At 40.6% G+C, this 15,882-nt stretch overlaps 1 protein-coding gene across 1 annotated transcript; it reads right to left on the bottom strand.

Annotated features, from left to right (window-relative positions):
• Window positions 1–1,631: 1,631 nt before the first annotated feature.
• LOC133640653 (oocyte zinc finger protein XlCOF22-like) lies at window positions 1,632–15,485 on the bottom strand. Its single transcript, XM_062034196.1, has 3 exons — window positions 15,079–15,485; window positions 14,029–14,295; window positions 1,632–3,420 (listed from the first exon to the last, which is right to left on the bottom strand). Exons 1-3 carry the CDS (start codon window positions 15,179–15,181, stop codon window positions 2,240–2,242), a joined length of 1,551 nt encoding a protein of 516 aa, XP_061890180.1. The 5' UTR covers window positions 15,182–15,485; the 3' UTR covers window positions 1,632–2,239.
• Window positions 15,486–15,882: the final 397 nt, after the last annotated feature.

Below are 15,882 nucleotides of genomic sequence, written 5' to 3'. Positions count from 1 at the left end.
GAAAAGAACCATCCGGATTGTTATAGGCGCAAAGTGTAAAAGCCAGCATGTGTGATGGTATGGGGGTGTATTAGTGCCCAAGACATGGGTAACTTACACATCTGTGAAGGCGCCATTAATGCTGAAAGGTACATACAGGTTTTGGAGCAACATATGTTGCCATCCAAGCAACGTTACCATGGACGCCCCTGCTTATTTCAGCAAGACAATGCCAAGCCACGTGTTACATCAACGTGGCTTCATAGTAAAAGAGTGCGGGTACTAGACTGGCCTGCCTGTAGTCCAGACCTGTCTCCCATTGAAAATGTGTGGCGCATTATGAAGCCTAAAATAGCACAAGGGAGACCCCCGGACTGTTGAACAACTTAAGCTGTACATCAAGCAAGAATGGGAAAGAATTCCACCTGAGAAGCTTCAAAAATGTGTCTCCTCAGTTCCCAAACGTTTACTGAGTGTTGTTAAAAGGAAAGGCCATGTAACACAGTGGTGAACATGCCCTTTCCCAACTACTTTGGCACGTGTTGCAGCCATGAAATTCTTAGTTAATTATTTGCAAAAAAATAAATAAAGTTTATGAGTTTGAACATCAAATATGTTGTCTTTGTAGCATATTCAACTGAATATGGGTTGAAAAGGATTTGCAAATCATTGTATTCCGTTTATATTTACATCTAACACAATTTCCCAACTCATATGGAAACGGGGTTTGTATTTTAATTATCTTTAATTATTCATAAACAGGCTTAAAACAAACCATTATTATCATTACTGCCTTAATTTTTTTCACTCTCTACTAATTCAATTAATTCTAGCACAAAAACATTCAGGATGTTCATACAAACAATATTACACATCCCCAAATGTACCACTTTATTATGGTATTAATATAATATATTATTACATTGAATATTCACATAACAGTGCTTAACATTTTAATTTCCCCTCGGGGATTAATAAAGTATTTCTGATTCTGATAATTACATCACTCTCATAAAGCCTTTAAAGCTGAATATGTTTTTTTACCATAGCTCAGCTTCACAATGTTGGAATATTGACTGCTGATATTAATATTTTTCTATTGTTTAGAATATTACACTTTACTCTTTTTCTTTGCTCAAATGAACAGGATGAAAGTGTCTTTAATTGTCACTACTGAGTGTAACTATATATAATTATGTATATAATAATCTTCCATTCTTCACCTTCATTACCGCTTGATTTAACTCTCATCTTATTTTATCCAGAGAGATCTTGACCATAAAAAGATGGCTGCACATCAATAAACTGTCACTAAACTTCAATAAAAGTAAATATGTCATATTTGGAGATTGTAAACATGTAAAACACAAATTATGATGGATAATACTGAAATGAAAGGAATAAAGGTAATCACATTTTTAGGAGTTAATATAGATAATGAAATAAGCTGGACACTACATATAAAGAAAACATAAAAACATGGAGTGCAATACTAAATAGAATAAAATACATACCGACAAATATTAACTACAATTATTGTACCCAACTTCAGTTGAAGCATACATTGTTTATTGCATAAAGGTCTGGGGACATACAAATAAAACAATCACAAAACAATATTTATTAACAAAAGAGAGTAATAAATATAATTAACAGAATTAATTATAGAGACCCAACAATTATTCATAAAGTTACACATTTTAAAAGTAAATTATCTTGTATAAAACACAACTGCTCAAATGATGTATAAAGTAAATAATAATATGCTTCCAGAAGTGGTCCAGAAAATGTTTCAGATGTGAACCAGTAAATATGAACTAAGAGGGATTTATGTGTACTCAAAAGCAAAGGTATGAACACATGTAAAACAAATATGTATATCATATAAAGGAGTTCATCTATGGAATCATCTACAATTAGAAAATAAAATATGTAACACTTTATTATTTCAAAAAACATATATAAAACACTATTATGAATAAGTATAAAAGTGAATTATGAATATCTACACATTAAATGTCTTATATACTATTTATTCTCACCTTTTCAGTCAAATTGTTCTGTTAATTTTAAAGTACACAAATGTGTATATTAACTCATGTACTTGACTAAAATAAAAGCACTAATCTGAAGTGTCTAATCTATAAATGTTAAAATCATTTTAACAAGATTGTGTTACACACACAACAATGATGTCACACATGTTATATGTGCTGATGTTGTTAGAAAGTCAAAGTGAAAGTTTTCAAATCCTGCATCTTCATTTGCTGCTGCTGTTCTCACCAGCACACTTGTGTTTCTTACACTGGTACTTAGAAGAGAATCTTTCACCACACACACTGCAACTCAACACTTTCTCTCCTGTGTGTGTTCTCATGTGTACTTTAAAAGATTGTCGGTGACTAAAGCTTTTGTTGCAGCATGAACAGGAGTATGGTTTTTCACCAGTGTGCGTTCTCATGTGTACTGTACAAGATTTTGGGTAACGAAAGCTTTTGTGGCAGCTTGAACAGGAGTATGGTTTTTCACCAGAGTGCGTTGTCATGTGTAATTTTAATTGGTGTCTATCTATATAACTTTTACCACATACTGAACATATAAAAGGTTTTTCACCAGTGTGTGTTCTCATGTGTGCTTTTAAATTTGTATTTGTTACAAAACTTTTACCACATTCTGAGCAGGAAAAAGGTTTTTCTCCAGTGTGTATTGCCATGTGTGTTTTCAAAAATGGCCTTTGAGTAAAATCTTTACCGCAGATTGAACATGAAAAAGGTTTTTCTCCAGTGTGCATTCTCATGTGTGTTTCCAAAGATTGCTTTCGGGTAAAATCTTTACCACAGATTGAACATGAAAAAGGTTTTTCCCCAGTATGTATTCTCATGTGTTCTTTCAGCATGTGTTTTAGTCTAAAATCTCTACCACATTCTGAGCAGGAAAAAGGTTTCTCTCCGGTGTGTGTTCTAATATGTTCTTTCAGATGACAATGGTATTTAAAAGTTTTGTCACAGTGAGAACATGTGAAGTGTGTGTTGTCAGTGTGACATGTCTTATCATCTTTAGAGTGTTCATCATCAGTGTCAGGAGAGTGTGACGTTGTGTCCTCACTATCTGATAGTGGAGCTAAGAGCTTGTCTGCTTGTGATCCTCCACAGTGGTCTCCATCAGCTTCTGTTGTCATGTGTTGAGTTGAGCTGCTGCTTGGAGGCTCCGCCTCTCTCTTCTCCTCACTCTCACCTTTGACCTCATCATCTTTACTCTTCACACTGATGAGGTGTCTCTTGTCTTCCTCTATGAAGTGCGGGGACGGCCGCTGTTTTTCTTCATCTTTAAAGTGGGGGGGCTGTGGCTCCTCTTCTTTCACGTGGAGGTGCTGTGACCTCTTCTGCTCCATACTGGAGGACCCCTCCTGCTGCTCAGCTGGACGATATTTTTCACAGACGTCTGCAGGACACAAGAAGACAAACACATGCTGGGATCGAAATAGATAAGATTTTACCAACTCAGATTTTATTTTCGATTCTGCTTTACGATTCGGTTATTTGTGGACTCACTTTTGCTTTCACATTCAGTAAAAAGGAGAAGAAACAGGTCGATTAGCATCAACTTTGACTAGTTGAGAAGTAACATGAGCGTACAAAGCCAACAGTGAGGTCTTAAGAGGCACAGATTTTACGGGTCCCCCATGAGGTGCCAGAGGGCCCCAAGGACAATATTCTGCTTTGAAAATATCTATAAAATAAAAATAGTTTTGGCAAGAAATTAACAAAATACTACACGTTATTTTGTGGCAATTACAAAAGAATGTCCAGTATAATTCTCAGGGCATTCAATCAATCACAACTGGACTGTTAAACTGAACATATATACATAAATATACAGTATATATATATATATATATATATATATATATATATATATATATATATATATATATATATATATATATATATATATATATATATATATATACATACCCCGCCTTCCACCCCATTGTAGCTGAGATAGGCTCCAGCACCCCCCGAGTCTCCGAAAGGGATAAGCGGTAGAAAATGGATGGATATATATACATATACACATGCATATATACAGTCGCGATCAAAAGTTTACATACACTTGTAAAGAACATGATGTCATGGCTGTCTTGAGTTTCCAATCTTTTCTACAACTCTTATTTTTTTGTGATGTAGTGATTGGAGCACATACTTGTTGGTCACTAAAAACATTCATGAAGTTTGCTTCTTTTATGAATTTATTATGGGTCTACTGAAAATGTGAGCAAATGTGCTGGGTCAAAAGTATACATACAGCAATGTTAATATTTGCTTACATGTCCCTTGGCAAGTTTCACTGCAATAAGGAAATTTTGGTAGCCATCCACAAGCTTCTGCTTGAATTTTTGACCACTCCTCTTGACAAAATTGGTGCAGTTCAGCTAAATGTGTTGGTTTTCTGACATAGACTTGTTTCTTCAGCATTGTCCACACAACTTTGGGAAGGCCATTCTAAAACCTTCATTCTAGCCTGACTTAGACATTCCTTGACCACTTTTGACGTGTGTTTGGGGTCATTGTCCTGTTGGAACACCCAACTGCGCCCAAGACCCAACCTCCGGGCTGATGATTTTATAAATGATAATAAATGATAAATGGGTTATACTTGTATAGCGCTTTTCTACCTTCAAGGTACTCAAAGCGCTTTGACACTATTTCCACATTCACCCATTCACACACACATTCACACACTGATGGCGGGAGCTGCCATGCAAGGCGCTAACCAGCAGCCATCAGGAGCAAGGGTGAAGTGTCTTGCCCAAGGACACAGCGGACGTGACTAGGATGGTAGACGGTGGGGATTGAACCCCAGTAACCAGCAACCCTCCGATTGCTGGCATGGCCACTCTACCAACTTCGCCACGCCGTCCCCTAGAAAGTCCTGAATAATTTGGAGGTAATCCTCATTTTTCATTGTCCCATTTAAAGCACCAATTCCATTGGCAGCAAAACAGGCCCAGAGCATAATACGACCACCACCATCCTTGACGGTAGGAATGGTGTTCCCGGGATTAAAAGGTCTCACCTTATCTTACTGACAGGATGCAGTGTGTCTCCCATAACAATGTGACCTCGGACTATGTTAAGGTAACGTGCGGAGTTCCCCAGGGTTCGGTTCTTGGCCCTGCACTCTTTAGTATTTACATGCTGCCGCTAGGTGACATCATACGCAAATACGGTGTTAGCTTTCACTGTTATGCTGATGACACTCAACTCTACATGCCCCTAAAGCTGACCAACACGCCGGATTGTAGTCAGCTGGAGGCGTGTCTTAATGAAATTAAACAATGGATGTCCGCTAACTTTTTGCAACTCAACGCTAAGAAAACGGAAATGCTGATTATCGGTCCTGCTCAACACCGACATCTATTTAAAAATACCACCTTAACATTTGACAACCAAACAATTAAACAAGGCGACTCGGTAAAGAATCTGGGTATTATCTTCGACCCAACTCTCTCGTTTGAGTCACACATTAAGAGTGTTACTAAAACGGCCTTCTTTCATCTCCGTAATATCGCTAAAATTTGTCCCATTTTGTCCACAAGCGATGCTGAGATCATTATCCATGCGTTCGTTACATCTCGTCTCGATTACTGTAACTTTTTATTTTCGGGCCTCCCTATGTCTAGCATTAAAAGATTACAGTTGGTACAAAATGCGGCTGCTAGACTTTTGACAAAAACAAGAAAGTTTGATCATATTACGCCTATACTGGCTCACCTGCACTGGCTTCCTGTGCACCTAAGATGCGACTTTAAGGTTTTACTACTTACGTATAAAATACTACACGGTCAAGCTCCTGCCTATCTTGCTGATTGTATTGTACCATATGTCCCGGCAAGAAATCTGCGTTCAAAGAACTCCGGCTTATTAGTGATTACCAGAGCCCAAAAAAAGTCTGCGGGCTATAGAGCGTTTTCAATTCGGGCTCCAGTACTCTGGAATGCCCTCCCGGTAACAGTTAGAGATGCTACCTCAGTAGAAGCATTTAAGTCTCATCTTAAAACTCATTTGTATACTCTAGCCTTTAAATAGACTCCCTTTTTAGACCAGTTGATCTGCCGTTTCTTTTCTTTTCTTTTCTACTCTGCTCCCAACCCGGGGTGGACCGCTAGCCTGTTCATCGGATGGGGACATCTCTACGCTGCTGACCCGTCTCCACTCGGGATGGTTCCTGTTGGCCCCACCATGGACTGGACTTTCGCTGATGTGTTGGACTTTCACAATATTATGTCAGACCCACTCGACATCCATTGCTTTCGGTCTCCCCTAGGCGGGGGGGGGGGGGGTTACCCACATATGCGGTGCTCTCCAAGGTTTCTCATAGTCATTCACATCGACGTCCCACTGGGGTGAGTTTTCCTTGCCCTTATGTGGGCTCTGTACCGAGGATGTCGTTGTGGCTTGTACAGCCCTTTGAGACACTTGTGATTTAGGGCTATATAAATAAACATTGATTGATTGATTGATTGACCTTTTCTCCTCCAAACATATTGCTGGGTATTGTGGCCAAACAGCTTCATTTTTGTTTCATCTGACCACAGAACTTTCCTCCTGAAGGTCTTATCTTTGTCCATGTGATGTCAGATGAAACAAAAATTGAGCTGTTTGGCAACAATACTGTGTTGGTTAGAAAGTTCCACAAGTGTTCACGTTATCCCACGCTTGTGCTACAGCACTCATCTCATTGTGCAACATGTGAATGTTTGAAGTGGAACTAAACGTGATCTCTGAAAGGCGTACACATTATTTCCAAAGCAGGGCCCCCATCCACATATACAATACTAGAACATATCTGATGAAAACCAACATTATTTTGTTATTTTAATTATAAGTGGGCCATACCACCTATTAGGGTTGTACGATATACCGGTATTAGTATAGTACCAAGATACTAATGAATCACTTTCGGTACTATACCGTCTCTGAAACGTACCGGTCCCGCACCTCCCCCTCCCGCGTCAAAGTCACGTCGTGACATTGCTGGTTTACGAGCAGACGAGCATGTTCGGCGGCACACAATCACAGAGTACTTACAAGCAGACACAGTGTGTAGACAGAAAAGGGAGAACGGGCGTATTTTGGCTAACAAACTAACAATAAAGGTGAAGTTATAACACTGAAACTCCCTCAGGAAGAGATGCTTTAAGACATGGCTAGCTAGCTAGCGGCTAACATCTGTCTGCCGTCAGCAGTGTTTTAGCGACTTCTAAATCACTAATCCTCGCCTCCATGGCGACAAATAGAGTAAGTTTCTTACAAGGACGAGGAATAGCTAAACATGCTTCACTACACACCGTAGCTCACCGGCATCAAAATGTAAGCAAACGCCACGTATATAGTCGATACTACTATGAGTACGTCGATAATTTTTGGCATCACAACATCTTCTAATGTATATGATGTTTATAAACTCAGGAAATATGTCCCTGGACACATGAGGACTTTGAATATGACCAATGTATGATCCTGTAACTACTTGGTATCGGATTGATATCCAAATTTGTGGTATCATCCAAAAACTAACGTAAAGTATCAAACAACAGAAGAATAAGTGATTATTACATTTTAACAGAAGTGTAGACAGAACATGTTAAAGGCCTACTGAAAGCCACTACTACCAACCACGCAGTCTGATAGTTTATATATCAATGATGAAATCTTAACATTGCAACACATGTCAATACGGCCGGGTTAGATTACTAAAGTGCAATTTAAAATTTTGTGCGAAATATCCTGCTGAAAACGTCTAAGTATGATGACGTCTGTGCGTGACGTCACGGATTGTAGCGGACATTTTGGAGCAGCATTGTGGCCAGCTATTAAAGGCCTACTAAAATGATTTTTTAAAATTTAAACGGGGATAGCAGATCCATTCTATGTGTCATACTTGATCTTTTTGTGATGTTGCCATATTTTTGCTGAAAGGATTTAGTAGAGAACATTGACGATAAAGTTCGCAACTTTTGGTCGCTGATAAAAAAAAGCCTTGCCTGTACCGGAAGTAGCGTGACGTCACAGGAGGGAGGGCTGCTCACATTTCCCCGTTGTTTACAATGGAGCGAGAGAGATTCGGACCGAAAAAGCGACGATTACCCCATTAATTTGAGCGAGGATATACGGTTTGTGGATGAGGAATGTTAGAGTGAAGGACTAGAGTGCAGTGCAGGACGTATCTTTTTTCGCTCTGACTGTAACAATAGGTACAAGCTGGCTCATTGGATTCCACACTCTCTCCTTTTTCTATTGTGGATCACGGATTTGTATTTTAAACCACCTCGGATACTATATCCTCTTGAAAATGAGAGTCGAGAACGCGAAATGGACATTCACAGTGACTTTTATCTCCACGACAATACATCGGTGACGCACTTTAGCTACTGAGCTAACGTGATAGCATCAGGCTCAAATGCAGATAGAAACAAAATATAAAAAAAACCCTGACTGGAAGGATAGACAGAAAATCAACAATACTATTAAACCATGAACATGTAAATACACGGTTAATAATTTCCAGCTTGGCAAAGCTTAACAATGATGTTGCTAACGAGCCATTGAAGCTAACTTAGCTACGGAGCGGCGGCGGTGGCGGGCGTTGTAGCTTTCGACGACACCCCGGCCGCCATCAGAGTCGGCAAGAAACATATATTTCCCCAAAGTTACGTACGTGACATGCACATAGCGACACGCACGTACGGGCAAGCGATCAAATGTTTGGAAGCCAAAGCTGTACTCACGGTAGCGCGTCTGCTATCCAACTCAAACACAACACAACCTCCTGATTGTGTTGCTGTAGTCCGCCGCTAATACACCGATCGCACCTACAACTTTCTTATTTGCAGTCTCCATTGTCCATTAAACAAATTGCAAAAGATTCACCAACACAGATGTCCAGAATACTGTGGAATTGTTCGATGGAAACAAAGCAGTTTGTATGGTGACACATTGGGTACGAATACTTACGTTGCCGTCGTGACGTCACGCGCATACGTCATCATACATAGACGTTTCCAACCGGAAGTTTCCCGGGAAATTTAAAATTGCACTTTATAAGTTAACCTGGCCGTATTGGCATGTGTTGCAATGTTAAGATTTCATCATTGATATATAAACTATCAGACTGCGTGGTCGGTAGTAGTGGGTTTTAGTAGGCCTTTAAGTCGTCTGTTTTCATCGCAAAATTCCACAGTATTCTGGACATCTGTGTTGGTGAATCTTTTGCAATTTGTTCAATGAACAATGAAGACAGCAAAGAAGAAAGCTGTAGGTGGGAAGCGGTGTATTTCGGCCCGCTGCAGCAGCACAAACACGTAGCCGGTGTTTCATTGTTTACATTCCCGAAAGATGACAGTCAAGCTTTACCATTGGCCTGTGGAGAACTGGGACAACAGAGACTCTTACCAGGAGGACTTTGAATTGGATACGCAGATGCGGTACCGTGAGTACGCAACCAGAATGTTGCCATAAGCATTTTGTTTAATTTGTATGTGTAACGCAGTACGCAGCTGCGGCTTCCAAACATTTCATCGCTTGCCCGTACGTGCGTGCTGCTATGTGCATGTCACGTACGTAACTTTGGGGAAATATATGTGCTGTATGAACTTTAGGGAAGTGAACGGTACTTTGGGCTGTGGGATTGAGTGTGTTGTGCGGGTGTTTGATTTGTATTGGCGGGTTATATAGACGGGAGGGGGGAGGTGTTTGTTATGTGCGATTAATTTGTGGCATATTAAATATAAGCCTGGTTGTGTTGTGGCTAATAGAGTATATATATGTCTTGTGTTTATTTACTGTTTTAGTCTTTCCCAGCTGAATATCAGGTCCCACCCACCTCTCACAGCATCTTCCCTATCTGAATCGCTCACACTGCCCTCTAGTCCTTCACTCTCACTTTCCTCATCCACAAATCTTTCATCCTCGCTCAAATTAATGGGGAAATCGTCGCTTTCTCGGTCTGAATCGCTCTCGCTGCTGGTGGCCATGATTGTAAACAATGTGCAGATGTGAGGAGCTCCACAAGCTGTGACGTCACGCTACTTCCGGTACAGGCAAGGCTTTTTTTATCAGCGACCAAAAGTTGCGAACTTTATCGTCGATGTTCTCTACTAAATCCTTTCAGCAAAAATATGGCAATATCGCGAAATGATCAAGTATGACACATAGAATGGACCTGCTATCCCCGTTTAAATAAGAAAATCGCATTTCAGTAGGCCTTTAAAAGAGAAAGTAAGCAGATATTAATAGTAAATGAACAAGTAGATTAATAATACATTTTTACAGTTTGTCCCTCATAATGTTGACAAAATAATAGGTAGATAAATGACACAATATGTTACTGCATATGTCAGCATACTAATTAGGAGTTTTTGTTTGTTTACTTACTACTAAAAGACAAGTTGTCTAGTATGCTCACTATTTTATTTAAGGACTTAAAGGCCAACTGAAATGATTTTTTTTTATTTAAACGGGGATAGCAGATCCATTCTATGTGTCATACTTGATCATTTCGCGATATTGCCATATTTTTGCTGAAAGGATTTAGTATAGAACAACAACGATAAAGATCGCAACTTTTGGTCTCTGATTAAAAAAAGCCTTGCCTGTACCGGAAGTAGCGTGACGTAGTCGGTTGTTCGCTTCCTCATATTTTCCTATTGTTTTCAATGCAGCTAGAGCGATTCGGACCAAGAAAGCGACGATTACCCCATTAATCTGAGCGAGGATGAAAGATTTGTGGATGAGGAACGTTAGAGTGACGGACTAGAATGCAGTGCAAACATATCTTTTTTCGCTCTGACCGTAACTTAGGTACAAGCTGGCTCATTGGATTCCACACTCTCTCCTTTTTCTATTGTGGCTCACGGATTTGTATTTCAAACCACCTCGGATACTATATCCTCTTGAAAATGAGAGTTGAGATCGCGAAATGGACATTCACAGTGACTTTTATCTCCACGACAATACATCGGCGAAGCTCTTTAGCTACTGAGCTAACGTGATAGCATCTGGCTCAAATGCAGATAGAAACTAAATAAATAAATCCCTGACTGGAAGGATAGACAGAAGATCAACAATACTATTAAACCATGGACATGTAACTACACGGTTAATAATTCTCAGCCTGGCAAAGCTTAACAATGCTGTTGCTAACGACGCTGAAGCTAACTTAGCAACTGGACCTCACAGAGCTATGATAAAACATTAGCGCTCCACCTACGCCAGCCAGCCCTCATCTGCTCATCAACACCCGTGCTCACCTGCGTTCCAGCGATCGACGGTGCGACGAAGGACTTCACCCGATCACAGATGCGGTCTGCGAGACGGAGGAAGTTAAGGTGAGTTCGGCGGCTAACGCGTCTGCTATCCATCTCTGTCTTCCTGGTTGTGTTGCTGCAGCCAGCCGCTAATACACCGATCCCACCTACAACTTTCTTCTTTGCAGTCTTCATTGTTCATTAAACAAATTGCAAAAGATTCACCAACACAGATGTCCAGAATACTGTGGAATTATGAAATGAAAACAGAGCTTTTTTGTATTGGATTCAATGGGTCCGAATACTTCCGTATCAACCGTTAACGTCACGCGCATACGTCATCATACCGAGACGTTTTCAGCAGGATATTTGGCGGGAAATTTAAAATTGCACTTTATAAGTTAACCCGGCCGGATTGGCATGTGTTGCAATGTTAAGATTTCATCATTGATATATAAACTATCAGACTGCGTGGTCGGTAGTAGTGGCTTTCAGTAGGCCTTTAACTGCAATAATAAACATGATTAATGTACCCTAAGTTTTTTTGTTAAAATAAAGCCAATAATGCCATTTTTACGCATTGAAATAAAAAAGGACGTGCATTTCTGTAAGTACGCGCGTCCCTGGGATGCAGAATTTTTGTTTTTTTAACCGACCTGCCTTCTCCGGGTCAAAACTCCGGTTTGCTTGTTTTTTTTAATCGATTATTGCTTTTCGCCAGTATTTTGTTTTGTTGATTGTGACGGTGCGCTCTTATCACGCCGTCACTTGAGGGCCGGCACGTCAGCGGGAGCAAGCGCGCTGTCACAAAGACAATGTCAGTGTCGCCACTTGGAGAAGATAACCGGGTCAAATTTCCGTCCCCGGTTTTTTTCCCCCCAAGATGGCGCCGCTGTAGTGGCTGCTGTTGGCAGGAGCTCTGTGCTCTTGTGTCATTCTTTTGTGTTCCGGATGTTTCCTTCTTGTTTTCATGCACTTTCGTGACTTCTGCTGAGCTTTTTTGTGGACTTCTGGATCTGCCTCCCGGGAGCCTTTTGGCCATGGACACCAGCTGCTGGGTCTCTGCCACACCAGAGTCCGTTTGGAGAGACAGGAGGAGATGCGGATGAAGAGACAGGGCTGCGGAGCTGGCGCTGAGAGCCGGGACGGACAAGCTTCACAGTGTCTTGGCTGAATGAGCAGGTATCGGACACCTCGGTCTCCTTGGACGTATCCTCGCTCATCCGTGCGGACTGGACACTGGCCGAGAGTTGGTGGGTGGTTGAGGGTGGAGTCTGCTCCTGTCTCTGGCCATGTCCCCCCCACCCCAGCAAATGATGACGTGTAACACCGCAGAGGTCACCACAGTGAAAAAACATTTTTGTAGTATTTTTGTTGTTCTTTTACTTTTGTGGCTGTGTGTAGAAGTAGCTGGTTGCATCAGCTCTGCTCTTTTAATGTCTTTAATGTCCTTTGTGTTCTTTGATGTTTCCCTCTTACACACATGTTTATGTGTGCTATGGATATGAGGTTTATTTTTCTCTTTGGCCTCAGTCTGGACCCCCTCTCCAGGGGCCCACACTGAGACTTAATTTTTTTTTTCTCACCCCTCCTCCCTCCTCCCCAGCATTTACCTGTTTCTCACCTTTTTTGTAAGGGGCGCCGGAAGTTGGCAGACACGTCAGCGATCCTGTTCTGTCTCCCTGTAATGTTTGTCTGCTCTTGAATGGGATTGTGCTGAAAATCTTAATTTCCCCTCTGGGATTATTAAAGTATTTCTGATTATGATTGCGTTTTTATTGGCCATCTTCAAAAGTAATAAACTTTCCGGTACAATTTCTTAAATTTTGATTCGTCGAAAGTTTTATCAGTCATAAATACTGCCTCAGTTTGCACACGGACAACTTTACTACGAGGGGGCTATCAAAAGAAAGACTTTAGAAAGACAAGAAAACTTTGCTAATTAGTACTAATAAACTAGATTGATTGAGACATTGCTGGACAGCAGAGAAGTAACTAAATCCAAATAAACGTTGAAATTATTTTTTTAAGTTATCTGGCTTGTATCTTCAGTAGGGATGTAAATCATTAAGAATTCATCGATATGATACCCTAATCGATCTTCCTTATCGATACCAGTATTTATCGATACTACATGTAATTTGTGGAAATAAAAAAAGTGGAAAAAAGAAGTCAACTATGTGTGCAGTGCAAGGTGAAATGCAGTTATGTCATCTTCTTGTCAATAACACACACATCAAACTTTTGTGTGTTGTTGCTTCCTTATTTGTCATTATTCAAAGCTGATTTTAATGTGTAGCAGCGGCAGCTGAACTCAATGTGACAACGTGTCATAGTTACGTCAGTCAGCTGGAATTAAAAATACAAATAGTTGTGTCGTTAGTCCAGAATCTTCACGGACCTCTTGGACGACCAGTACTAAAAAAAAAATGGTACTTGGTATACATCCCTAATCTTCACCACTAAACCTTTGAAATGTGCTGACATATGTGCTGCTAAAGGTAAATAAACAGTAGCCATATTGAATGTTTGCCTTCATTTGACCACGTGAGGTAAGGAGGACGGCCTCTAGGTCACATGGTTACACCCCAGCAATTACATTGTTGATGATTGATGAGTATTCATTTTTAAATGGACGTGTTAAAAAGCAAGTTTATCTCCATCTTTAGTCATAAATGTGGCCCCCGGATGAACATGTGTCACAAACATTGTATTAGATGATATGTGGATGTTGTGCTTACTTGGACTGTGATGAAGCTGTGAGGACTCAGGTGGTTTGTCTTCATGCTCTTCAGTCTTCACAGAGACAACAGTCAGTGGAAACTTGGTGAGATCAGCCTCCTCCTGCCCTACAGGACACTCTCCCTCCTCTTCCGCTTTAAAGTAGGGGGGCTGTGCATCCTCCTCGTCCCCTTTAAAATGTGAGGGCTGTGGATACTCTAAAGTGAAACTGTCCCCCTGCAGATGAGGGAGACATTCTTCTTGGTGTCCAATCAGCTGATGGATGTCTACAGGACACAAACAAAACACATTTTAGCTCCTATATGCTAAATATTAAATCGTACATGAAATATAGGGCTGTGGCTATTGAAAATGTTATTAATCAAGTGTTCTACTGGAAATGTTTTCGATTAATCGAGTAACTGGATAAAACATAGTGTTGCTTGGTTAAAGACAAATTTAAGCGGTATGAGATCAAGATGTCATCTTTAGATCAGGTTTTGTTTTTTCGACAATCACTGCCACATTAAAAAGTTAAAGTACCAATGATTGTCACACACACACTAGGTGTGGCGAGATTATTCTCTGCATTTGACCCATCACCCTTGATCACCCCCCGGGAGGTGAGGGGAGCAGTGAGCAGCAGCGATGGCCACGCCCGGGAATCATTTTTATGGTGATTTAACCCCCAATTCCAACCCTTGATGCTGAGTGCCAAGCAGGGAAGTAATGGGTCCAATTTTTTATAGTCTTTGGTATGACTCGGTCGGGGTTTGAACTCTCAAACTACCGATCTCAGGGCGGACACTCTAACCACTAGGCCACTGAGTAGGTGGATGTAGTAGGTGTTGTAGTAGGTTAATGGCTGCACCAATATGAAGGAAATAACAGGTCAGTATAGCTTTTACACACATAAATATCTTGTCAAACCTGCCAGCTAGCAGGCTAGGTTTACAATCAGTGCATCATCATCACATGAAAATGCATCTTCCGATAGACAATATATTCAAGAATAGTGTTAATAATAAATCTAAAGTTAGTAAACATGTGAGAGTAAGAAGTAAACAAACCTGTTCTGTGTAACACAACTTGATGTTTTTGATGTTGTCGCTCCTTCTCCTCTTTTGTTGGACAAAGTTCCTCCTCGTACTCTGCTATCGTTCTTTCGCACATTTTCACACAATCACAACACTTTACACTCACACTTGATCTCTGCTTCGCGATGTGTTTTGATCACTTCCGCCTCTCTTTGTTAGCAGCTAACAAGCTAAGCTAACTAGCAGGCTAAGCTAGCTCGAGAAGCGTCAAAGTGCGCTCAGACTAATATAACCGGATGCAAACAGTTATTAACGATGTTCACTCCATTTAATAGAGTGTAATAAAGGACATATATGTGTACATGGACGCACAGATTAAGAACACTGAACTGTGACGACTGCAATAACGTCTTCACCGTCAGACGCCATCTTGCTTTATACTCGCCGTGTTTGGTTCGCGCGCAGTGTTGTCAGATCTCGCGAGAGAAATAAGTACAACCAGCTCTCACCCCCATAGACATGTTATAAGTAGACGCAGCATTGGCTGCTGTGACGCGAGAAATTGGGCCGCCATCTTGAAGTGGTGATGAGGAGCCGACGAGCAGCCTAAACTGACAGTTGACAGGTAGAAAACAAAGATGGTGTTCAGCGTTTTCCTGCTCAAATGAGCGCACTGTTGAAAATAGGAATCGGGGCATTAATTTTCACAAGTAAGATTTAACATTAACGTACTATTGGTAGTATTTTGTGAAAATAATATTACCACAGAGTTGAGAAGGATCAAAGATCTTCAATAGTACTGAAATCGTAGCCGCTAGCAAACAAGAGTATGACCAT

This window comes from Entelurus aequoreus, linkage group LG23 (assembly GCF_033978785.1).
Source record: "Entelurus aequoreus isolate RoL-2023_Sb linkage group LG23, RoL_Eaeq_v1.1, whole genome shotgun sequence".
Taxonomy (NCBI): Eukaryota; Metazoa; Chordata; class Actinopteri; order Syngnathiformes; family Syngnathidae; genus Entelurus; species Entelurus aequoreus.
Note: the sequence above shows the minus strand (reverse complement) of the source record. Positions and strands in the feature narration are given on the sequence as shown.